The sequence below is a fragment of the Myotis davidii genome, unplaced genomic scaffold (genome assembly GCF_000327345.1).
Source record: "Myotis davidii unplaced genomic scaffold, ASM32734v1 scaffold69, whole genome shotgun sequence".
NCBI classification, from domain to species: domain Eukaryota; kingdom Metazoa; phylum Chordata; class Mammalia; order Chiroptera; family Vespertilionidae; genus Myotis; species Myotis davidii.
Window position 1 is genome coordinate 2,903,573 of NW_006300363.1, and position 25,728 is coordinate 2,929,300.

The following is a 25,728-nucleotide window of genomic DNA, read 5'->3' on the forward strand; positions in this document are numbered from 1 at the left end:
TAAAAATGAAACTAAGGCTAGAGCTAGTTCATTATCCACAATGTGAATATTGATTTTTGTTTTCGGAGGTGGAGTATTAACAGATTAGAATGGCTGTTGGCAATTTTCAGCTGCTGCATTGAATTTAAATGAATCAAGGGATAGCTGTTAAGATATATTTGAGATTTTTAGGCTAAATCAGACCTTCCTACCATGGTTGTTTTTGACCAGATTCTCTGTTTCCTCTGTAGCATCAAGGTGGAAAAATGGAGTCTTGAAGGCCTCTTCCCTACTTTTTATAACACCAATTCCTATTTTAAAATTCATAGATAAGTGCCCCTGGCTGATGTGGCTCAGCTGATTAGAGTGTCCTCCTGTATACCAAAAGGTTTGCAAGTTTGATTCCTGATCAGGGCACATACCTAGGTTGCAGGTTCCATCCCTGGGGTGACTAGGGGAAGGTAACCAATTGATGTTTCCCTTCCTCCTTCCTTCTCTCCCTCTCCTCCCTCCTTCCCTACCTCCCCCCCTCACTCCTCCTCTCTCTAAAATCAATAGCATGTCCTCTGGTGAGGATTAAAATACACACACACACACGAGGTATTAAGACATCCTCTGCAATATAATATGGCTTGCCTCTTTTCCTCTGCCAAAAGAAGTTTTTAAATGAAAACTATTGACTCTCAGAAGCCATGCTAGTGATGGTACTCATACATCATATGTCCAAGTGCAAGCTTGTGCAGAGGCTGCAAATATTTAACAGGCAGAATTTTACAAAGACAAAGAATTTTAATAATGGCTTTGAAAGATTTGTGATGCATCTGAGAAATGAGGCATATTCCAAACCAGGCTCTTATGATGCTACTAGAGATCCGATGCATGAAATTCATGCATGGATAGGGGTCCCTAGGCCTGGCCAGCGATAGGGCCGATCTGTGGGGTGACCGGCAGGGCTATTGGGGAGGGGGCGCCCCCACTGGCACCCGCCTTGGCGGGCCTGGTGCTGCCCACTCATCGGCCCCATCCCCCGACAGGGGCAGTGATGGGGAGGGGCAGCACCAGCACCCACCTTGGCTGACCTGGGGCCTGTGGGCTGGGGACAGCTCCTGTGTTTGCATCTGCCCCCTGATGGTCAGTGCACATCATAGCGACCAGCCGTTCTGCCGTTCAGTCGATTTGCGTATTAGGCTTTTATTATATAGGATATATTACTGTACTTTTTATATCTGGAGACTACAGGCAGGAATACTTTGGAGATGTTTTAAGTTCGGTTCCAGACCATTATAATAAAGAGAGTATTGCAATAAAGCAAGTCATAATCGTTTTGTTGATGGAGGGTCTTTGTCTTCAGTTTGTGACACTTGTGATGGGCAATAAAGCAAAGTGTAATAAAACAAGGTATGCCTGTAGTTTAATTGTCAATTAAAATTGCTTCCTTCCCTCTCTCCTCTTTTTCTTCCTCCAGCACTACCTCTAAGTTAGTATATTAATTAGAAATTAATAATAATGATAATAATGGATACATTACTATTTGTTCTAAAGTGGAAGGACCAAGTAGTTGAGTTGGTGATAAGTGAGCAGCCTGGAGGGAACTGCTTTCTCTTTTTATGGCTCTGTAGGACCCCAGGATTGAATTGTTTCAAATACAGCTGGAGGTAGGAAGGACAGTTATTAATAGAAAATTAGCCGCCCCTAAAAAAACCACACCAAAACGTTGCCTGATTCAGAGGACATTATATCTGAGTTAATAAATACCAATATTGAGTCTTTAAATAGCTCTTTGTTTTTCATTGTACAGTGTGATTTATTGTTGATTGGTTTTTTCATTGCCTAATTAATGATAATAACCTTTTTGAGTAACTAGAAATAAAATAAATTTTATGGATGTTTGGTATTCTAACTCCAACTCTTCTGAGATCGGTAGCTTTGTTGGAATTCATGATAGGGAGGGCAACTGGCTGTTAGCATCATGTTTGAGGCCTTTGCTTTTTATTAGTTCAGGTTAAACACTGTTCCTGTGTTTAGACTGGATAGATCCTGCATTAGTGCTGGGGAGAGAAACCCCTGTTGGAGGTTTTCTTAGTCTTAGTGAGAGAAAAGAATGTCTTTAGGAGGCATAGTAACTTTAGTGGGGAATTACAGTCAAGACCTTAGGAAAGACCCATCAGCATAACAGTTTGAGATCTCCTGCTTCCGGAAACATATCTGACTGAGGGTAAGGCACAGAGAGAATTTGACTCTAAATAGCACCCCCCCCCCATAGGACCAACTCATACTGTTCAACCCCCAAATTGTGCTCTCTGGTTTTGTACCTGTGCCCATAGTCACCTTCACTTGCAGCCACCACTACCTATGAAGCAGCCTCAGAACTACAGAGCCTTACAGATCACCTTTTATGTTATTAAGGCAATTTAAATAACCCTTATTTTTCAACCTACTGAGAATTATCAAGTATCAGCCTTTCTGTTTAAATTACCTCTATAATTTTCTTTTTAAATTACTCTTATAAAACGAGGTGACAGTAAAATGAAAAATATGTGTTGCACTTGGTATTTTTCTTTTTACTAAGCCCACACATCCATTGGCTTAAGAGTAACAGGGAAGGATTGTCTTGGACCAGAGGCTTTTTAGCTTGCCTTGTCTTTCTAGCTTTATAGAACACTGTAAAGCTATTGGAGTCTCCTTTTCTTACAGCCACCAGCTCCTGGGTTTAAATTGCTTTGTCTGATCGATAGAGATTGGTCCCTTTTCCTGGATCCAGTGGGGATAGGAGAGCCTAAGGGTCATGATGAGTGTAGGTAAACTCTTTTGGAAAGTTTTTATGAAAGTAATTTCTCTGAAGCATTGATACTGAGAATGTGCAATTCAGATGTGGCCTTGTGATGCTTGGGCTTTGAATTGCAGTTCTTCTCATCATTAGATTATTTATAGTGATTCAGGATCACTGTTTTCTGTCCCCCATTTACCTTTTCTCTTGTCAGTAGTATCTGTTGCCAGCCTTTTGACCATGAATATTTAGCATAAGACTTAAATGTAGATGTTCTTCAAATTAAAGAAATAAGCAAGCACCATAATGTTGATTGTCTGTGGCAGCAATTTATGTTTTTCATCTCATGGCACACAAACTAATCACTAAAATTCTGTGGCAAAAAAATAAAAATAAAGATAAAATTCTGTGGCATACCAGAATTTCTGACAAAAAAAATAGGTCTAGTTCTGATTCATTCACACCGGTGGCTACTGTTGTATTGGCTGTTGTAATTTTCTAATTTGACAGTTTAAGGGAAAAGAGGTCAGTGTCCCTGACTAAGTAATCAGGTAATGCTTGTTTTAAAAATTCTTGAGGCACACTGGTTGAAAATCACTGGTCTATGGTATATTACTTGTATAAGTGTATTATGTTGTACTGTGAGCAACCACCTATAAATGTAAACATGTAGGGTTTTAGGTATGGAAAGGACTGGTGATCTCCCATTTTACAAAGGAAGATTCTGAGACCCAGAGAGGTCTTGGCTTTTTCAAGGTCCCACAGAGTCAGCTGGAAAGGGAGCAAGTACCAGAAGCCCTATTTCCTGACCCCAAGACTGTTCTTTCTACTCTCCTATGATGCCTCTCTTGTACTGATGGTTTCTCACTGCTCCCCAACACCACCTTCCACCCTGGAGTTAGAGAATAGACCCAGGTGTCAGGACACACTATGCCCACGCACATCTTCATGCCTGCGCACATCTTCATGCCTTTTTGACCCTTCTTTCTCATCATGCCCATTCCCCCACAACCTACACAGCAGTTTAAAAGGCTGAGCAAATGTCCTACCTCCCACACTAATCTCACTCTCTTCAGAATGCCTGAAGTCCACTCAAGTGTGTTTTAGCTTTTTTTTGACAGAGTCTCTTTCCAGATTGTGGTGTTAATTTCAACTTTGTAGGGCCTATTAGGAAGCCTGGTGCCCAATAAATGGGCCTTAAGTGAATAGGAAGAAAGGTAATATACTAGATGTCACAGTGTGGACTTGGTGTCTTATGTTTTGCTGCCCAGCTTTTCAGGTGTCTCTCTTCTCTACAGCTAGCTACTTAGCTCCAGCAGGGCAGGAAGCATAGCCTCCTTGTCTGTCACCATAGCCCTTAGCAGAGTTCTCTGTTGAATCTTGGATTCAGTTTAAAATGTTTGCTTGTTCCCGAAGCCTCAGGACACAGCCATGTCTTCATGGCTGCCTAAATACTCTGGCCTTATGGTACCTGCCATTTGGAGAATAAAGAAGCCAACAGGTCATAGTAATTAGTTTACAGATTTTCCTTTCAGCTCTCGGGTACTTCGCTAATTACTTGCATTGGCAAGATAGGATATGTTGGTGGGAGATACGAGCCAAGTAATTGTTAAGATTGCTGTGAAAATTGCAGTGGAAGCAATACCTCCCTCCCCCTCCTCCTGGTTAGCTTTTTATAGCTAGAAAACCACTGGTGAAATTTTTGTTCCAAGATTCTCAAAATCACCAGGATGCTACATTTTATCCTGTTGGACTTCTGAAGTAATGCTGGTAATATCTATTGTGCAGGTATTTCAAGCCTTGAAATATGGAATCGCCGATAGAAATGAGCCAGTTAAGAGGAAGGAAACAATTACTCAGATGTTGTGAAGTAAGACAGATTGTATGGCACTTTGTAACACTGGTTTGTAGTTTGCTTATAAAAGAGAATGCCTAACTGGAATGTAGCTGGTGAAAATTAAACCATTAAACCTGCGCAAGTGGAAAGCAGTGGCCGTCTGCCAAGTAAAAGCATAATCATCATTTAGAAGTGAACTTCATTTGTGCTCCTGTCTGCACATGACAGTGTCTCCTGTGGAGAAACCACTTTCTAACTTCAGTTTTCTTGATGTTTTTACAGAGCCTAAGCCCTTGTGAAGCTGGCAATGACAAGTCTGAATGGGCGCCATGCCGAAAAAGCCATTGACATGCCAAAACCATCAGCCCCCAGAGTGCATGTGCAGAGGTCCGTGTCCCGAGACACTATCGCCATCCACTTCTCGGCATCCGGGGAGGAAGAAGAGGAAGAGGAGGAGGAGTTCAGGGAGTATTTTGAGGAGGGGCTAGACGACCAAAGCATTGTAACAGGGCTTGAAGCCAAGGAAGACCTCTATTTTGAACCTCGGGGTGGCCATGACCCCACTGGCCCTGCCTCCCAGCCTATCCTGGCAGATGGACTGTCCGAGTCGCCTGCTGTTTTGCCCGTCTCCGAGAACACTGTAAAGCTGTTGGAAGCCCCTCTGCCCGCAGTGCAAGTATTAAGTACAGTGCCATTGGCTCTGTCCCCAGGGTCATCTTCATCAGGGCCCTTAGCTAGCTCTCCCAGTGTGTCATCCCTTTCTGAGCAGAAAACCAGTTCTTCTTCTCCATTGTCCTCTCCTTCCAAGTCTCCTGTCCTCTCATCCAGTGCCTCATCCTCCACCCTTTCCAGCTCGAAACCCTTTATGAGCCTTGTGAAGTCCCTGTCCACCGAGGTGGAGCCAAAAGAACCCCCACCGCCCCCAAGGCACAGGCACTTGATGAAGACATTAGTCAAGTCTCTGTCCACAGACACCTCCAAGCAAGAGTCAGATACTGTGTCCTATAAACCACCTGATTCCAAGCTGAATTTACACCTGTTCAAGCAGTTTACCCAGCCACGAAACACAGGTGGAGATTCCAAAACCGCACCTTCTTCCCCACTCACTTCTCCCTCTGATACACGCTCCTTTTTTAAAGTGCCCGAAATGGAGGCAAAAATTGAAGACACTAAGCGACGCCTTTCAGAAGTCATACACGAGCCATTTCAGCTCCTTAGCAAAATTATAGGGGAAGAAAGTGGCAGCCATAGGCCCAAAGCCTTATCTTCAAGTGCTTCAGAGCTCTCCAATCTGTCCAGCTTGAACGGTCACTTGGAAAGCAATCACAACTACAGCATCAAAGAAGAGGAGTGTGATTCTGAGGGGGATGGTGAGGGAAGCAATCCCAGCATCCCCAGAAGTGATCACCCAAAGTCCATTGATGAGCCCCCAAAAGAGGTGGAACTGAAGAGTTCCCAGGTGAGCAGTCTAAAGGATTTAGGCCTGAAGACAAGTTCTCTAGTCCTTGAGAAATGTTCTCTGTCTGCCTTAGTGAGCAAAGAAGACGAAGAGTTTTGTGAACTATACTCTGAAGAGTTTGATTTGGAAATGGATGGGGAGAGTAAAGTTGATAAGCTCCTAGATACACCTCTCAAGCCAGAGGAGCTGGTAGATGATGTTCCAACTCTTGACAGTGACGAGGAGGTGGACTTGGCCATGCAGCACCCAGAGTTACCCGTGAAGACACTGGGCTTCTTCATACTGTGTGTCTATGCGTACCTCATCCTCCCCCTCCCCCATTATGTGAGTGGACTCTTCCTAGGAATTGGCCTGGGATTCATGACTGCAGTTTGCATGATTTGGTTTTTTACACCACCAAGTGCTCATAAATATCACAGACGACATAAAAATCAACAACACTGGAACACAGGAACTCTAGATATCAAAGAACCAGAAATACTGAAGGTAAGCAAGCCTGAAATTTTTTAGTCTAGTGAGTTCATTGTCTCAGGTTTTTGCATAAGCAGTGTTTTTAAGCCTTGGGGATCTCTTCGTTTTCCAGGTACCCAAGAGATTTCAAGTAAACTTCATTCAACTAGAATCAAGTAAACTTCATTCTAGTTCACAGTTTACTGATTCACCAAATAGTTTTTCAAGGATCTCCATGGCCTTAGAACAGCGGTTCTCAACCTGTGGGTCGCGACCCCTTTGGGGATCGACCAACCCTTTCACAGGGGTCGCCTAAGACCACCGGAAAACACATATATAGTTACATATTGTTTTTGTGATTAATCACTATGCTTTAATTATGTTCAATTTTTAACAATGAAATTGGGGGTCACCACAACATGAGGAACTGTATTAAAGGGTCGCGGCATTAGGAAGGTTGAGAACCACTGCCCTAGAAAGTAGCATTTGCATCCAGTTCCTGTGTTATTCTCTCCCTAAACTTGCCAGGGATTTGCTACTTGAGGATTTGTTATAGCTGACTTTGTTAGAATTAAATATTCTTGAAGCCCTGGAGAAGGGTTAAATACTTCCTAATGCAAGAGAAGGAAAAGGAGGAAGAGATGGCAAATTAATGTCAGTGGTTGGCCGCTGCTGGCTTTCCTCTTTCCTCTGTGCACAGCGGGACATGGGCTGGAGAAAGAGACATCACCTTTCAGTGCATGTCAGATCTCAGGATCTGGGCCTCCTGAGGGATGTCATTAGGGTTCAGGAAGAAAATATTAGAACTTCTATTTATATTTATTTGTGCATACTTAAAAACTTCTGGCTATTGTGCATGTTTAATAATATACATGATATAAAAGTACAGTTATAGCTCATATAGTTCTTAAGTCATAGGCACATACACATATTTTTTATATATATATATGGTTTTTTAAAAATAGTGGTAAAATACTACATGACATAAAATTTACCATCTTAACCATTTTCAAGTGTACAGTTCAGTGGTATTAAATACATTCACAACCATTACCACCATCTATCCCCATAACTTTTTTATCTTGTAAAAGGGAAACTTTATACCTGTTAAACAATAACTCCTCATTCTTTCCTCCCCCTAGCCTCTAGCAAACAGTTCTACTTTCTGTTTGTGTGTGTGTTTTTAAAAATATTCTGAGTACCTCATATAAGTGGAATCATACAGTCTTTGTAATTTTGTGACTGGCTTATTTCACTTAGCATAATGTCCTCAAGGTTCATCCATGTTGTAGTATATTGCAGAATTTTCTTCCTTTTTAAGACTGAATAATGTTCTATTGTTTGTATATATACCACATTTTGCTTACCCATTCATCCGTAAATGGACACTTGGGTTGCTTCCATGTTTTAACTATGGTGAATAATGCTGCCATGAACATGATTATACAACTGCCTCTTCAGGACCCTGCTTCCAATTTTTTTAAAAATATAAACTCAGATGTGGGATTGCAGGATCACATAGTAATTCTCTTTTTAATGTTTTGAAGAACCGCTGTACTATGTTCAATAACAGCTATACCATTTTAGATTCCCACCAACAATGCACAAGAGTTCCAGTTTCTCTACCTTCACATTCTTGCCAATAATTGATGTTTTCTGGGGGTTTTTTTATTTAGTTTTTTGATAGTTCAGAGCTTGTTTAATTTCTCTATTAATAGGTTTTCCTCCACCTCATTTAAATAAGAATACTAAAAAAAAAAATGATACCATGGTATCTCTTTATTGCAAAACAGACAAAACAAGGAGAAGAACCCTGGGGGTCTAAAATAACTGTTTGTTTTGATTTTTAATTTCATAAATATTTTATCTTATTCAAAAAAAGGAAGGTCAGTGTTTAAAAAACACAGGAAAACCAAAGAGAACATTTATTTTTTAAAGATTTTTTTTATTGATTTTTTTAAAGAGAGAGAGGAAGAGAGGAAGAGGAGAAACATTGATGTGAAAACAAAACATTCACTGGGGAGTGATCCCATAACCCATGCATGTGCCCTGACCAGGAATCGAAACAGCAGCCTTTTCATGCATGGACGATGCTTAACCAATAACTGAACCACAACAGCCAGGGCAACAATTTATTCTTTATCACACTATTGGGAGGGATTATAGTTAACTAGAGGCCCGGTGCACGAACATTTGTGTACTGAGGGAGAAGGGGGGTATCCCTCAGCCTGGTCTGTGCCCTCTCACAGTCCAGGAGCCCTCAGGGGATGTCCTACTGATGGCTTGGGGAGGGAGCTCTGCAGGAGGCAGCCAGGTGGCCGATCAGGGGACGGCGTTGCCCCCATCACCGACCTGGTGATCAGGGGAAGGCACTGCAGCCAGTCTCCTTCTGCGGGAGGCATTGGGGCAGGCCAATCAGGGGCCGGCACCAGCTGGCATGGCTCCGCCCCCCCCATCACCTCCACTGCGCTGGTCACTGCTGCCTCCCTTCCTTCCCCATCGCTGTCCCCTCTCTCTGCCTGTTGGCATGAGCCTTGGCTGGCCTGGTGCTGCCTCCTCGCCAGCCCCGCCCCCTGCTGACTGGTCGATTTGCATATTACACTTTTATTATATAGAATGATTTGGTTATATCTCCTACTTAAAAAAAACAACTTCTGCATGTATGAGTATATACATCACACACATGCAGACTCATACACTCTTTTTGTTTTGATGTAATGAGACCACGTATTTTGCATTCTGACTTTTTCTTTCTTTTACATGGCAATATGTATGACACTGCCTCTATTTAAAGAGAAGCTGGTGCTGAGTCTTGAGGATGTGACACACTTGAGCTTAGTATTAATGTTTGAAGTGAAGCAAAAGAGACTCATTATTCATGGTTGCTAAGCTTTTTCGATAGGGCAATGATGTAATTTACATGCCCTCTAAGTAAGTTACTTATAACTTTAGCAAAGAAAAATGGTACTTCTCTTTAACTCCAATGCCTAATGACTGACTGTGACATTCACTTTAAACTGGTTTGAGTACTTAATTGTTCTGGGAAGATTTTTAAATCTTCACTGTTGACTCTAATCAATAAATTGCCTCCCGTGTGCACCCCGAGGAGGCATAAAACCCAAAACCTGACCAGGAGTTGAACCCACAAGTTTTTACAAATTTTTTTCTCTTATTGATTTCAGAGAGGAAGGGAGAGTGAGAGACAGAAACATCAATGATGAGAGAGAATCATTGATTGGCTGCCTCCTGTACACTGGGAGCAGTGTGAGCTATACTCTGAAGAGTTTGGAATTGTTGAGCCCACAATCCAGGCATATGTCCTGACCAGGAATCAAACCATGACCTCCTGGTTCATAGGTCAACGCTCAACCACCGAGCAATACCAGCTGGGCTGAACCCGCAACCTTTTGGTGTATAGAATGATGCTCCAACTAATTAAGCCACCCGCAAGGGCAGGACTATTCATTTTAAGGAAGGGGTTTTTTTTGCCCTCAGTGCTTGTATAAATGTATTTAAATTTTCCTTGTAGAGAATAAGTACTTCTAGATTGCTGTCATGAACTGACACTTGTAATCCAAATTGTCTTGGGCTGTTTTATGAGTATTTTTCCTGATTGATGTTTGAACAACTCTGATCAAATTTGGTAATTGTTTTTCATTCTCAGCCTTAACTTGTTTAGAATGGCTTTGTTACTAATGAGGAAAAGTACATTTTCACTTGAGAGGTTTTGTTTGGTGTTCAAGGCTGTTTTTAGAAACCTGACTAAAAACAGACCTTATTTTTAAAAGGGACACTACTATTGATTAGAAGGGTTGGGTGAATTTTGCAAGCCAAAGATTTCAAATGCAAATATTCTTTGGTCTTAATTTTACTGAGTAGGAGATCATTGGGATCTGTTTTAAAATTATGACACTTTAAAACATTTAGCAATGTTGACATTAACTTTGGGACCCAAATGTTGTGATAAGGAAAGTATAGTGAAGTCTAACTTTGAGCAGGTCTGTGAACATGTTTTTAGGGTGAATCCAGCTATTTTGAGTTATTTTCTGCACATCTGATTCTATGTAATTGGTGTTTATAGAGGATATAATGGTACAATTCTTGAGGGCAAGTTTGGAAACTTTTTAACTTAAAAGAACCTAAATTTTAGTTTTTTAGAAACGTCACTGACAAAGGATGCTATAAAAGCTTCCTGTGTTAAAGCTGTCTGGTACAGAGGTCCAGACCCTTGACAGTGACCCTGCAAACTTCATATCCTACGTAAACTCCCATCTGAGAGCCCCATGAAACATTTAGGTAGGGACCTTGACGCTTGAGAACTATTTTTGACCAGTGTTTTTAAACCTCTAAGCCATGTAAGTTCTCACTGGTGGATACAGGCAATCCTTGCAGCCTGGGCTGAGTGCCTGGTTCCTTTATGGCTCCTGAAACAATTTAAGGAGCTTTGCAATGTGACTTCACATGCTGAGGAAAAGGAAGAGAAAAGTATAGCTTTTCTGTACTTTATCCGGGGGATTTTATTATTCCATCACACTTCAGACATTTGTATTTTAAAATGACGCTGATGATTATGTGAGATGGTGAGCCAAAAAGGCCAGTTTGCAGGCAAGTAGTAGCTATGCTCAAAGACGATGAGCAGTTGGTTAAGCCTCAAGGTATCCTGCTGATCAGTGGCTGTGTTGTCTGTAATAGAAATAGTCAAAGCTTTTGTGAGAACAAAGAGCTGTCACAAAGTCCATAGAAGAACTCTTAGAACCTCCTCCAAAACCTGCTTGTTCTTTTCCCCCCCTGCTTGTTCTTAATGTTTAAAATCCATAGCTGATGAAAATCATCAAATAGGAAAAAGGTTGCCACAGGCATTCAACACAAAGTGACATGTGAACATGTGAAAGTCAGGAGGAAGACTAAAATGTTAAAAGAAGCTTGCATGACTTAAAACATGGCAACCTAGGTAAGTTAACTCAAGACAGAGCCTCATGTATGCTGCGGAATCCAAGGGCATCGCTATGAGCAACACCCCCAGGTGGTAACCTTCTCGGGGTGTTATTTTGGATGCTTAGTTAGGTACTCTGAGCTGGGGACCCTGGGGAAGAGTTGGATTTGGGCCAGGGGTGGCTGGGGCATTTAGAGTCAGCATATTGCACCTGGAATATTTGTTTTTGCTGAGCATTCTTAGGCAAGTTGGATGTTCCTTCTCCAAGAATGGGAGGTCACTTCACCAGGAGTATACGTATGTTTCCACATATCTATTATGAGAAGGTTCGTGAAGATTCCACAAGTTTCTTGGGTTTATGTTTGTGTGACTCATGCCGTTTTGAACTATATTCATGATTAAATTCTTTATCTCAGACTTATACTTGCAGAACACACCAGTAGAGTGTCAGTTCCCAGTGTTCTCTCTTTAAGAGATATGGCCTAGCAGTTTGACTAAAATTGCAATTACCCCATTGCAAGACTAATAGAAATGTATTTTGGAGAACCTTGTTTCTCCAAACAAGCTTTGGTCATGTCACATTTAGATATTTAATAAAAGGGATAGTTTTTAAAAAATATATTTTATTGATATTTTACAGAGAGAAAGAGAGAGGGATAGAGAGTCAGAAACATCGATGAGAGAGAAAAATCGATCAGCTGCCTCCTGCACACCCGCTACTGGGAATGTGCCCGCAACCAAGGTACATGCCCTTGACAGGAATCGAACCTGGGACCCCTCAGTCCGCAGGCTGATGCTCTGTCCACTGAGCCAAACCAGTTAGGGCAGAAAGGGATAGTTTTAAAAAAAGTAATTAGATTCCCTAAATACAGGTTTTGGTTTTGCTATGTAAAAGAATAATTTTATAGGGAGAACATTATCAATTTTGTGAAGAAAATAAAACATGTAAATTTAATCTCAATTTCATGCAATTCTTTTTTTAAGAGAAATTAGAGTGAGCAATCTTAAGGAGAAAACAGCCTCATTAAATACAGACAAAAGAGACTTGGGTTGATTTCATTTGGTCTCTTACAACTCTCAATACAAGGAGTACAAGAAACAAAAAAGCGTTTATTTCTACACTATAATTAACTGAAACTATCCTGCCCCTGTAATGGGTCGCTTGAGTTTTCATGTACAGCTTTTATAAACTTGGCTGTTTCCAGGGCCCCTCATGGCCAGAGAAGTGTATCAGGTGAGATGTTTAGTGCAGGCATTCTCCCTTACAAGCAGGTGCTTCATGGGCTTCCTGAATTCCATGGGAACAATTGCTAAGGAGGTCAAGTGACCCCAAAATGATTATTTGAACTTTTTAAACGTTTCATTGTAGGAAATTTCAGGTATGCACAAAAGTAGAGAGGTAGTAAAATGAACCCCCATGCACCCAACACCCAGCTTCAACAATGATCAACATTTTGCCAATTTTCCATCCAACTCATTAATGTATGGCATGGCTGAACTGTAATTCTAGTCCTGAACTGTAATTCTAGTCAGCCAATGTATAACTACAGTTCATAGCATTGTTTCCTTGGGAAAATGTCTCCTAAATTCCAGCGAGGTATTCTAGGACCATCCTCTTTGGTTTTGTCCCCGGTGTCATTTATAGAGGAGGAGAGAGGCTATGGGCATTGTGGAACTGAAATTTCTCATCATGTTTTTGGAGGAGTAGGGTATTAATCATGAAAAGAAATCAGTGTTAGATATATTATCATCTCTAAAATATATATTTAATGTAATAAAGTATTAAATCCACCAAAGACTTTTTATTGTACAATAACTAGCCTTTAAGAAGTTTGCTGTACCCCCAAAGACTACAAGATTAAAAGCAACATGGCCCCACAACCTATACATATTGGTGTTGGTGCCCAGGCTTCTGTTGTGGCCCTGTTTCATTCAGTTGCTTCCTTCAGTGGTTTCCAAAATGGGTTGTTAAAGGCACTATACAAGAAGAAAATATCAAAGTCGCTATTTGTATATATTTTTACTCTTCCTAAGAATGTAAATAATAAACAAGCCTTGCTGATATTCAACACATAGGTTACCATATATTGACCTTTGGCTAAACTCCTTGGAATTTTTCAGCATTATTTGAAATATGGATTTACATTCATTATTATTAATCATGAGCCTGACCTTAAGTATATATATTGTGCCTTGAGGTGTCAGGTGAAGATAGAAAAAGCTATCAGAAAGGAAAAACTTAAAAATTTTATCTTTATTTCCCTTTTTCATTTTTTATAAAAGCTGTATTATTTAGAACATGTACATAATTTATAGGTAAATGTATACATTATGGGTACATACTCAAAAATTTTTACTCTGATCTAAAAGGTTTGAAAGCTACTAATTTATTTGCTTGCTAATCTATTTATAATATTATAATTTCAACACTTAACTGTTAATATGGCTTAATGCTTATTGTGTAGTAACAGAAATCAGACCTTGATTGTTTTAGTGGTTCTTCAGAAATCATGTTATTTTCTATCTAATTTGAATGCTTGTTGTCTCTGACCTCTATCACCATTTGCCATTGCATTACTAAAAGTATTGTATAGTAATCTAATTGGAGAGATGCTGCCCCAAAGGATAGGAAAAGCTGGGATAAAAGCCATTTTCTCCGGTACAGGCAGAATCTGTGGCTTTAGCCCTGACTCCATGGCTTCTAGTGACATAGTTGTGAAGGTGACCTTGACACAGGTAGTTGGAGGATGTGGATGGTATTGATGCTGATGCTTCCCTCCTCTCATGGACTTTATTTTTCCCTTTCTTCTTCTTTTTTTTTTTAAATAGATGTCAGTAGACAACATTGACTTGAGAGAGGAAGGAGGCAATATTGATTTCAGAGATAAAGGAAGGAGAGAGAGGTAGAAACATCAATGATGAGAGAGAATCATTGATTGGCTGCCTCCTACATGCCCCCTACTGGGGATCAAGCCCGCAATCCGGGCATGTGCCCTTGACCAGAATCGAACCTGGGACCTTTCAGTTCGCAGGCCAACGCTCTATCCACTGAGCCAAACCAGCTAGTGCTCTCGTTATTCTTGATGGTGTCTTCAAGCAGCATTTATTTTGAATGTTGACTCTTTGCTTGAGGCTATCATTCATAGTATGAATTCTGTATATGTATAGGTCTGTGTCTTTTATAGGAAAAATCAAATTTGCATCTAAAGTTCTATAAAGTTTAGTAAACTGTTCCTGCCATATTCTCTAACTCCATGATCTATGATATCATGATGACTCCAGTTCTAAACCATCAAATAAATACATCAAAAAGGGTTTAAGCCTGGCTAAAAGAAATCCCTGCTTACGTTTTAGCTTGGGGGACAAAAGAAAAGTAGTCACCTTTTTGTCTGCTTTAGAGATAATTTTCAGCAGCAGGGGCCTCAGGTTCTGGCTCTGTTCTATTTAGGATTTGCACCTTCCCTGTTAGACTAGGTGAAGGAATAATACAGGGGATGTGAGTGACAAGCAGCCTGAAATGCCAGCACAGCCCTGTGACAGCAGGGTGTCAGCCAGGCACCCCAAGCACTGAAGATAGAGAAATGCCCATCACTTCCTCAGGCCAAAGGCTGGTGTTTTTCTCTGGTCAGCTCAGCATCAGGCCTTGACCTCCTGATTGGCACTGTAACCAGAAGTGAGCACAATAGTAGTTCTTCCAGACTATTATTTTGCAAAAGGTTAATTGTAGCTTTTAATCTTTCTAAGTATTAAATAAGTCCCTTAATAGATTGCAGTTTGTACTTTCAGCCAGACATGGCTTCTAAATCCACCAGAGATTGAAGAGAAAACCCTGACCTTCACAAATGGGATCACAGGACCAGTCTGTGGGCCAGACAGCTGCAGCCTGGCTGACTGTGGTCATTGTCCTGCAGTGGCATGCACTGTCTCAGTTTTAGCAGTTCCAGCTTCAGAAAGAAACAGGGCTTGTCTGAGTCACTTTAGTGCGGGCTGAGAGCATATCTGAGTTTTGTAGCTGACTGTCGAAATGCATTGAGTTGCTAGCTGTATGCTGTATCTGTTTATCCCCACTCCCATGTCCCATAACAAAATTAAGTTGGAGTAGTATCTTACTTGGTAAGAAATTCAGAGTTGAGAATTTTAGAATAGCTGAGCAGTGAAGGGCTGAGATTATATGAGAAACAGGGTGAAGGCTTTTGAGTTGCTGGGCTGCTCTCAGGATTTGATGTTTGACCACTTAACTCTGGAAGTTCCATGTGCAGCTTACCAGGGAGATTGTTAAGCCCCAGAAAAATTGACTGATCAATGGTGTAAAAGGCAATTAGGATTTGCATTGGGAAATTGCTTTCTGCAAGGGCAGCCTGATTTTTGTCTGTAGGGGTGCATTCAGGGTACAGAATGGGAGGGACTCGAGTCATGCTTGGCCACCTCTTGACCTGAGCCTCCCAATGGCCAGTCTGCATCTTGGATACTTGATTAGTGTGGGTTAAGTAGTGTCCTCTATAAGTGTCTCCGGGTTTCCTATCAAAGCTTGTAGTGTTCTGGAAAGAGCTCTACACGGGAGTCAGGAAACCTGGGCTCCAGTCACAACCCATCTCTCTCTGCTGTATAAGATAGAGCTTGTTCAGTTTCTGTTCTGAAAAGCTTTAACTTTTTTTACTCTTAGGATTCTTTCTGAGGTTACTTATTTCCTTTACCTGCGCTGTTTTATGTAATTATAACTTAGTTTTTTTGGTTGGGAACAATGACCAAGTTGCCTACTTTTTTAAAAATATTTTTTATTGATTTTTTACAGAGAAGAAGGGAGAGGGATAGAGAGTTGGAAACATCGATGAGAGAGAAACATCGATCAGCTGCCTCCTGCACATCTCCTACTGGGGATGTGCCCGAAACCAAGGTACATGCCCTTGATTGGAATCAAACCTGGGACCCTTGAGTCCGCAGACTGACGCTCTATCCACTGAGCCAAACCGGTTAGGGCCAAGTTGCCTACTTTAAAGTAACCTCCACAGCTCCCTGCACTTAGTATGGTCCCAGCACATTCTTTTGCTTGTCTCCACTTACGCATCTGGAACTGTCCTTATGTGTGCTTTATATACAGCTTTTATTTAATCCTCACAGCCACCCTCTGAATAAGGCTACATTTATGTACTCAGTTGCCAAATATTTGTTACAACTGTGATTGTCTTGTGGAGTTTGTGGTTAAGTAAACCAGGCAGTTAACAGATACAGTGCTAGGAGGAAAGTAACTTAGGTGATCAGGGCAGCTTCCTGGGAGAAGTGCCATCATTGCCATGGTCTGAGGAAACACCAGGTGTTAGACTGAAGGTGGGTCTGTGCCGTGGAGGTGAAGTAGGAACCTGGACCTCAGCTCAGAGTCAGGTAGACTTGGTTTAAGTCTCAGATTTGCCACTCTCTAGACCACTTTTTTTTTAACCACTCTCGAGGCAAATCACTTAACCTCTCTCACTATTGTCCTCACCTATAAAATTATAGGGAATTTGCAGAAGTAAAGGAGATAATGCACCTTGAAGTGCCTAGATCACAATATGAGCTTAAATGTCAGCTATTATTATGAACATTAGTATTTTTGAAATCATATGTATAATATTTGTTCCTTTTACTACATGCAGTAAAGTACTGTTAGCATGGAGAAAGTCATTATGGCTTGAGCAGCGTGTCAACTTAGAGGGAAAATGAACAGAGTATTAGCAATCAAACTCAGCAATGTATAAAAAGGATAATCATAGTGTTGTGATGATAAACTTGTTCTCTGGGGTGGGCTGGAAGCCCTCTCTGTACTGTTCACTGATTTCAATGGTGTAAGAACTCCCACCAGTCAGTTGCAAGCTACCAACATGAAATCACTGAAGGTATAGTTGGGAAGAGATGTGTAGAATAGGCTCTCATGAGCCGGTATGACCCAACTTCAACTCATCATGACCGATACATAATTTCCCCAAGAATGCAAAACTAGTTCAGCATTTGAAAATCAATTAGTGTAACCTCACCATACTAACAGACTAAAGAAAAAGGCAAAAAACTGTGAACCAAAAAATATACTTAGTTCTACACTTTGCAAAATAGAGCCATCTAAACAGATGCTATGACCATACAGTCCACTTCAGGCCCCACTGTGCTCTGTATTGCTTGTTCTCTTTTTTTACTCATTACTCTGGTCATTGCTATTTCTTTATAAACACCCAGATCACACCCTCTTTTCATGGTTACTGCTTTTTGATTCAATATTTTTTAATAGATACAAGTGACTCTTTGGGAGGAGGGAGAAATACTCCTATCTCATGCAGTAAAATATATTGAAGTACATAAACCTATATAATTGGCTCATAAATCTTACACCTCCAAAGACGAAGAAGTATATTTGTCTAATTTTACTTCCATGACATATTCAGGGTACTCTTTGTGCCAAATTTCTATGGTTGCTTCAGTGGGGTCATAAGATGCTAAAATGAAGGCTCAATTCTTCTCTACTGATTTGGGTCAAGAATAATGTCCTGTTTTTAATATTTGTATCAACACCTGACACATTACTTGGTCTATAGAGAAACTCAACTAATGTTTTGATGAATAAATAAATGAATAAAAGAGAAATCTGAGGATTCCTCATTTGCAGAGGCCCTTCAGACTTCAAAGTGAGATCAAATACTTACTGTAGAAATGGCTATTTCTTGAAAAGAATGACAATTTCAACTCCAGTGTAGTGAGCGTTAGCATTTCTCTGCTCATTAGAAAGACATTTATAAAATGGGGGTTGGGGATGGGGTGGGAAGATATCAATTAAAATCCCCTAGAGAACTTCTTTTAAAGAGATCTGGGCCACCCATGTCATCTGTGGGGCAGGCAGAATGTTAAATGATGGATATTAATTACAGCTATGAGATTAGCTTTAGCACAATTTTATGGTGTGTTGGGCCTTTGTGTGTTGTTCATACACTTCAATATGTTTGTTCTCTTAAAAAAATCAATGTATAAGTACATTTATGTTGATTGAGAGGTGACCCTGGACCAATATTTTACTCATGTAAGTAACTATACACTTTCAATTTTTGACATATTGATCATATATGTGATTTATTTAATGCCTAATTCTCAATTATCTGCTTTACGATATTATTTTAGTGATATAGAAATAGAGTGGTAGGTGTTCTCTGGGTCCTGGAAAAGTAGCAAAGTTAATATGGTCTGTGAAATTTCAAAGATCGTTTGCAAGTTGGCTACTGAGGAAGACCAGGTTGGGTGGATAACTCACCCCCAGAGGAGGTCAGGGCAAAAGACCTGCTCTGTTTACATGAACAATACTTTCGAGTTCCTTGATTTGCTTGTCAGCTTTACAAAAGGAAAATAACCTTTTATATAGGATAATGGACATTGTCATTCTCCCCCAAATCTAGCTTTTTAGTTATCAAAAAACATACCAAAATACTCCTCAGCACTGATTATCCTTCAAGCTAAGCACTTGTTTCAGAAACCTGTAGTCATTAATAGATTCTTGAGTTATGATCAAGTTTGATTTCAGTGTCCCAAATACCAGGGGCCATCATTTTCACATTGAATCTGATCTGTATTTATTCTTATTTTACTAATAGAAGTTTTCTCCATCAGGGTTGGATGAATGAAATTTACAACTATGATCCAGAAACTTACCATGCGACTTTGACACATTCAGTCTTTGTTCGACTTGAGGGTGGGACCTTAAGAATTTCAAAGCCCAATAAAAATATTTCCAGGAGGGCAAGCTACAATGAAACAAAGCCAGAGGTCACCTACATCAGCCAGAAAATCTACGACCTCTCAGACAGCAAGGTAAGTCCAACTAACTTAGGAAACTCAGATTAATGAAAAACATTTTTTCCCTAAAAAGGGGTGTGTGTGTGTGTGTGTGTGTGTGTGTGTGTGTGTGTGTGTGTGTTTACAGTATTAGTACAATTGAGAGCGGAACTTTTCAAATGTTAATGTGCATATGAATCTCCAGAGCATTATTTTATTTTTTAATTTATTTTTTTACAAATGTTTTTATTGCTTTCAGAGAGAGGAAGGGAGGGGGAGAGATATAAACATCGATGAAAATCATCAATCGGCTGCCTCCTGCATGCCTTCCACTGTGGATCAATCCTGCAACCCAGGCATGTGCCCTGACCAGGAATTGAACCATGACCTCCTTGGTTCCTGGGTCAGTGCTCAACCACTGAGCCACACCAGCCAGGCTCCTGAGCATCTTTTTAAATGAAGACTTGAATTCAGCAATTCTGAGTGGTGCCTGAGAGTCTGCATTTTTATGAACTCCCAGGTGGTACCCATGCTGCTGGTTGGGAACCACATTTCAAGGAACAAGGACATAGCACACTCTTCTGACTTTGAGAGTTAAGTTTTTCATTCAAACAAAAAGCTATATGTAGTGGTACTAGGATAATAACTAATGAGGTCTCTATAAATATGAAAATCATAGATATGCAGTATAACTACATTTTGATAAAAGTATTATATACTTGTGTTTTTGAGAAATATAAATTGTTATTCCAAAAAATTATAGATTCTCTGTTCTTATAACTATATGACTGATCTTTAATTTTTTCCAAAATTATAGAAATATTTAAAATAGCTTTAGTTATAAACTAGAGTTTTCCCTCTAGATCTAGTTTTATAAATTTTTGTTTTCCTCCCAGCTTACGTTTGGTCCAGGGTCATTAAACTCAGTTGATATCCAAACTTAGTTGATGAAGATCCACTATATAATTATTGTGCTATTACTACCTGAAAATTATACATATTCGTAGCTCTTGCAAAATTCTTAAACATCTACTTTCTATAATAATTTTGAAGAAGAATAACAAGTCATCTCTAAAATTTTATTCTAAAGTCTATAGTCATGTTATAGATAGATGGTAATTATTTCACATTCATCATTTTAGTAAAAAATATTATAAAGTTTGCATTTGTACTCCACATATTTTAATTCACAGTGTAGCATATTCTTAATTGAGTATGTGAATCATCACTTCCCTTTCTCTGTAGATTTATCTTGTACCTAAAAGTTTGGCTCGAAAACGAATCTGGAATAAAAAGTATCCCATTTGTATCGAGCTTGGTCGACAAGATGACTTTATGTCCAAGGCCCAAACTGATAAAGAGATTTCTGAAGAAAAGCCGCCAGCTGAGAGAGACCTGGGAGTCGAGGACCCTAAGAAGCCACCCCATCCTCAGGAAGGGACAAGATCTGGCCAGAGAGATCAGATATTGTATCTCTTTGGGAGAACTGGCCGAGAAAAGGAGGAGTGGTTTAGGAGATTTATTCTGGCATCTAAGCTGAAGTCGGAAATCAAGAAGCCAACTGGTGTCTCTGGAAGTAAATCAGGTAAGGACAAGTGTGCTAAATGTTTATGTATTTTTAAAGGGCCTGTAGGAGAATTGAAATTCCCAAATAGGAAGGAAGGAAGCCCACTCTGAATTGATGACTGTCTGTCTGCCACCTAAGGTGTGTTCTCATTAATAATTTGCCTTTTAGGCCAATCACTGTGACCCTTTAGACAGAATCATTCAACCAGTGATGGAACCATTTGCAGGTGTATGTTTTTAGCCTTTGCTGGTTCCTTAGGATTATATTTATGTATTATAAAACTTCTAAAAATTTCCTCTGAAAGAAGAAGCAACAGCACAACCCTGTTTATAATGAGACAGCTAGTGCTGTCAAGCCCCTGGCCTCAATTATGTCCCCCAGCAAAATGCGGGATCACCATATAAATGCAGCATCCTCTGGCATCTAGACTCTCTGCATTTGTATAGATAATCATGACCTCTGCTCATTTCTATCCCTCTGCCTCATGTCCTCTTGCTTGGAACTTCACTTAACTTTATTGTGACCGGTCACAATACATACTAGGGGTCCCTCAGCCTGGCCTGCGCCCTCTCCAGGGGCCCGGGGAGGAGCCTGGGCTGGGTGCTGCGCTGCTTCCGCTCATCCTGGCCCCATTGCGCTGGCCACTGCCTCGGTAGCACACGGCTGCAGAGGCCCGAGAGGCTGATGCCACTGCAGCTGCACTCGCCAGGTGTGAGCACACTGACCACCAGGGAGCATCTTCCCCCTGGTGGTCAGTGCACGTCATAGCGACTGGTCAAACATTTGTTTGGTTATATATAGAGATAGATACTATTCCCTTTACCTGGAATGCTCTTTCCCATCCTGGGCCAGGAAAATGCCAGTTATTTCAAGATGCAGTCCAGAGGTCACTACCAGTGGAAATCAGTAATGGGGTAAGCACCTCTCCACTCTGTTGGGCAGAGGTGGTCACCCCCTTCTTTCTGCCCTAAAAGTCCTTTAGTCATGCTTCAGCTACAATACTTTTTACAGGAAATTGTGATTTATTTGAGTAGGTGCCCAAGTTCAAAGGCAGGGATTATTTTCCTTTTTGATGTGGAATTGGCCTAGAAAAGTGCTTGATAAAAACCTTATTGAATAGAAGAGGGCACGTTTGGAATTGCCATGAGCTGTGGATGAACAATTTCTGCCCACTTTCCATTTGCCCCTGGGTGTGTGCCAGTCCTTTATTTGACCCTAAGAGATCACCAGGAAAAAGAAAAAGGTACCTACTAGTGTATTTCATGGCTCCCATTACTCTGAATGGTCTTAGGGAGGAATAAAAACTGTTCTAAAAAATTATCTATTATTAGAATGGAGAGTATCACCTTATAAGTATTTCTTAAATAGTCATTTGATAGCATTTTAGCTGCTTTTCCTTACAACCTTATACTTTCACTATTTTTTTTTAATCCTTACTTGAGGATATTTTTCCATTGATTTTTAGAGAGACTGGAAGAGAGAAGGAGAGACAGAGAGAAACATTAATGTGAGAGAAACACATCAATTGGTTACCTCCTACAGGAGCCCTGACCAGGGCCCCAGGCCGGGGAGGAACCTGCAACCAAGGCACATGCCCTTGACTGGAATTGAACCCGGGACCCTCTGGTCCACAGGCCGATGCTCTATCCACTGAGCCAAACTGGCTAGGGCTGTCACTGTTTTTTAAATAGTCATTTGATAACCTTTTTTTTTTTAATATATTTTATTGATTTCTTACAGAGAGGAAGGGAGAGAGATAGAGAGTTAGAAACATCGATGAGAGAGAAACATCGATCAGCTGCCTCCTGCACACCTCCCACTGGGGATGTGCCCGCAACCCACGTACATGCCCTTGACCGGAATCGAACCTGGGACCCTTCAGTCCGCAGGCCGACGCTCTATCCACTGAGCCAAACCGGTTTTGGCCATTTGATAACCTTTTAAGCTGCGTTTCTCAATGTAACCCAGTGGAATTTGCTCTACATTTCATTTACTTTGCAGTCCTTTTCTTCATCTGTATTAACAATCCTTACTTCTTTGCTCCAGGGATTTTGCCCTCACACAGCAGACACAGCAGTCCCTCAGGACACCTGACCCACAGTCGCAGCAGCAGTAAAGGCAGTGTAGAGGAGATTATGTCCCAGCCAAAGCAGAAGGAGCTGATGGGCAGTGTGCGGCAGAAGATGCTTCTAGACTACAGCGTGTACATGGCCAGATGTGTCCCCCAAGAGAACCGAAGCCCTCAGAGGAGTCCCGTACAGAGTGCAGAGAGCAGCCCCACGGCTGGAAAAAAGGTAATTCTGGCTGCCAAGGTGTGGCTTTTCAGATCTTCCATTTAAACTCATTTCTTCCTGCATAAGCACCTCTGTGTACCAGGCCCTGTTCTAGGCATTGGTGTCTTGTTCACAGTAATGAACAGGAAAGAGGGGGCTCTGCCCTCAGGTAACTTGTAGTTCCAGAGATAGCAAGAAACAGACATCAGGTGGTGATACAAATTAAAGTAAAGTGAAATAAGGGAGTACAGAAGGTGGCCAGAACTTCTATTTCAGATCAGTGGTCAAGGTGGGTCTCTTTGAGGAGGTGACATTTGGGCAGAGGCCTCACCAATGTGAGGAAGTGAGCCATGGTGATAGATATGGGAGGAGCATTTCAGGTGGGGAACCAGCAAGTGCAAAGGCCCCAAAGCAGGATATGTGGTTGGAGTATTCAAAGAATTGTGATAAGGACAGTTTGGAGAACAATGAACAAGGGACAAAGGCAGGGCCTCATCGGATCAGTTCCAGGGGGTATGGGAAGCTCCAGGAGGGTTTTGAGCAGGGGGTAATATTGATCTGATTTAAGTTTTAAAAAGGTAAGTGGCTTTCCATGGAGAATTGGCTATAGGAGGAAAAGTGTGGGTAGGAGGCAATGATGGCAGTGGAGAATGGGACTGAGGTCAAGGTGATAACAGCCAATGGTGAGAAGGGGCTGCTTTGGGAGTGTCGTAGGGGAGCTGGCTGGATTTGCTGATGAATTAGATGTGGGGTGTGAGAGTACCAGCCTGGTTTATTCACATGAGCAACTGGGTGATCAGTAGGGAAGTTCACAGAATCATTAATAATAGAGATCTAATTCTTCAATGACCATTGTATTCTCAAATTCTCAGACACCTCAATTATGTCCAGTGCTTTTGAAGATTCACCACCAGGGTTATTTCCAAAGTGTAAAAATCTAGATATTGACTCACTACCATCTGTGATAAGATAAATAATATAAGCTACCATACGCCAGACTTTATTAGGCTCTTCAATAGAATTACTCTGACCCCTCGAACAGTTTTATGAACTAGATCAGCCGTGGGCAAACTACGGCCCGCGGGCCGGATCTGGCCCATTTGAAATGAATAAAACTATTGAAAAAAAAGACCGTACCCTTTTATGTAATGATGTTACTTTGAATTTATATTAGTTCACACAAACACTCCATCTATGCTTTTGTTCCCGCCCTCTGGTCCAGTTTAAGAACCTATTGTGGCCCTCAAGTCAAAAAGTTTGCCCACCCCTGAACTAGATGATAGTCTCTCCATTTGGGCTCACAGAAGTTAAGTACGGTAGCTTAATTTCACAGTTGCTATGATGGAGTGTGCAAAACCTGGTATGAGACCATGGCCCCAGCTGCCATTTTGGTAGGTCATTCTAAAACTGCTTGAGCCCTAGCTGGTTGTTCAGTGGTTAGAGCATTGGCCCTTGGCGTGAAGGGTCTCAGGGTTTGATTCTGATCAAGGGCACGTGCCTTGGTTGCAGGCTCATTCCCCAGCCCTGGTAGGGGCATGTGCAGGAGGCAACTAATCAATGTTTTTCTCTCTGTCTCTCCCCTTCCCGTCCACTTTCTTTAAAATAAAAGGGACAAAATATCCTGGGGTGAGGATTAACAACAAAGAGCACACAAACAAACAAAAAACCTTGCTTGACATGAGGCCTCCTGCCATCATTTTCCACTAATATTCTGAGACACAGCCTCCCACCTGAGGAACATGAAGCCTGTTTTTCCATGTTCAGTTACTAAAGTGACCTCTTATAGGGACCATATGTCTGTTCTTAATGGGAGGCATTTGATACCTTCCTGTTGTGTACCTTTAGTCTTGATTCACTTCATTGAGCCCTTCAGTGTGGAAGAGGCCTTGAGCCCTCCTCATGTAACCTACTTTATCAGGGGAAAAAAGACCATGTGCCTTTGCTGGCTACTGCCTCTGCCCTAAGTTACCAGCAAGAGCAGGAAATAGACTGTCCATAGGCTAGAGTAGGTTAATATAAAACTGTTCTGGAAATGTCTGATTTATCACTAGTGAATCTCCCTCCCCCAAACTTCCATCCTCCCTGTGCTATCAGCTGCCTGGACTCATCAGACTCAGGGAAATAAGGGGGAGAATTGTGCACTGATGTAAGAAAATTATCTAATAAAAAGCTTGCTTTTTAAAAGAGCTCCTTAAATGAAAACAGGTTTTAGAACATTGTTTCCTCAGAACATGTTCTGTGGGAGCCCAGGGGACTGGGAGACCCTGAGGGCCAACAGCTCAGCCTCTCAACCCAGCACTGCTGGGGTGGGGGCAGATTTCTAATGCAAACCTTTCCAGTAAACATTCATTTCCTCTTCTAAGTCTCATGAAAATGTAAAAACCACATTGTACTTTTGGGCCCCTTAGAGCAAGCAGAATGATTTAATCTTTTCTTGATAAAGACTTAGTACAACAAACGGAAATCCAGGCCTGTCATGCAACGCTGTTGAGGTCAGAAGGCCTTTCTCCCCTAATCCAAGTCTTCCAGACTGCAAACTCTGCAGCTTTCTCTCTCAGTTGTCAGTTAGCTGGTATGGGTATGTATTTTTCTAGCTGGCTTTTCCTTGAGCACTTATCCCCATCTCCCACCCCCACTCTATTAGTTTTGTGATTCTAATCTGCATGGGGTAGGAAACC

General features: G+C 41.2%; 1 protein-coding gene across 4 annotated transcripts in view; it reads left to right on the forward strand.

The window, feature by feature from the left end:
* Positions 1-4,839: 4,839 nt before the first annotated feature.
* Positions 4,840-25,728, forward strand: part of TEX2 (testis expressed 2) — a 53,409-nt gene continuing 32,520 nt past the window's right edge. For all 4 annotated transcript variants that reach the window (XR_001516049.1, XM_006776703.2, XM_006776704.2 and 1 more), the window contains exons 1-4: positions 4,840-6,528; positions 19,046-19,246; positions 20,456-20,795; positions 22,824-23,071. Coding sequence is in view for 3 of the 4 variants with exons in the window: in XM_006776703.2 (XP_006776766.1) it covers positions 4,891-6,528; positions 19,046-19,246; positions 20,456-20,795; positions 22,824-23,071 (2,427 nt within the window). In the remaining variant the exon portion in view is untranslated. The remainder of the gene's footprint in view (positions 6,529-19,045; positions 19,247-20,455; positions 20,796-22,823; positions 23,072-25,728) is intronic.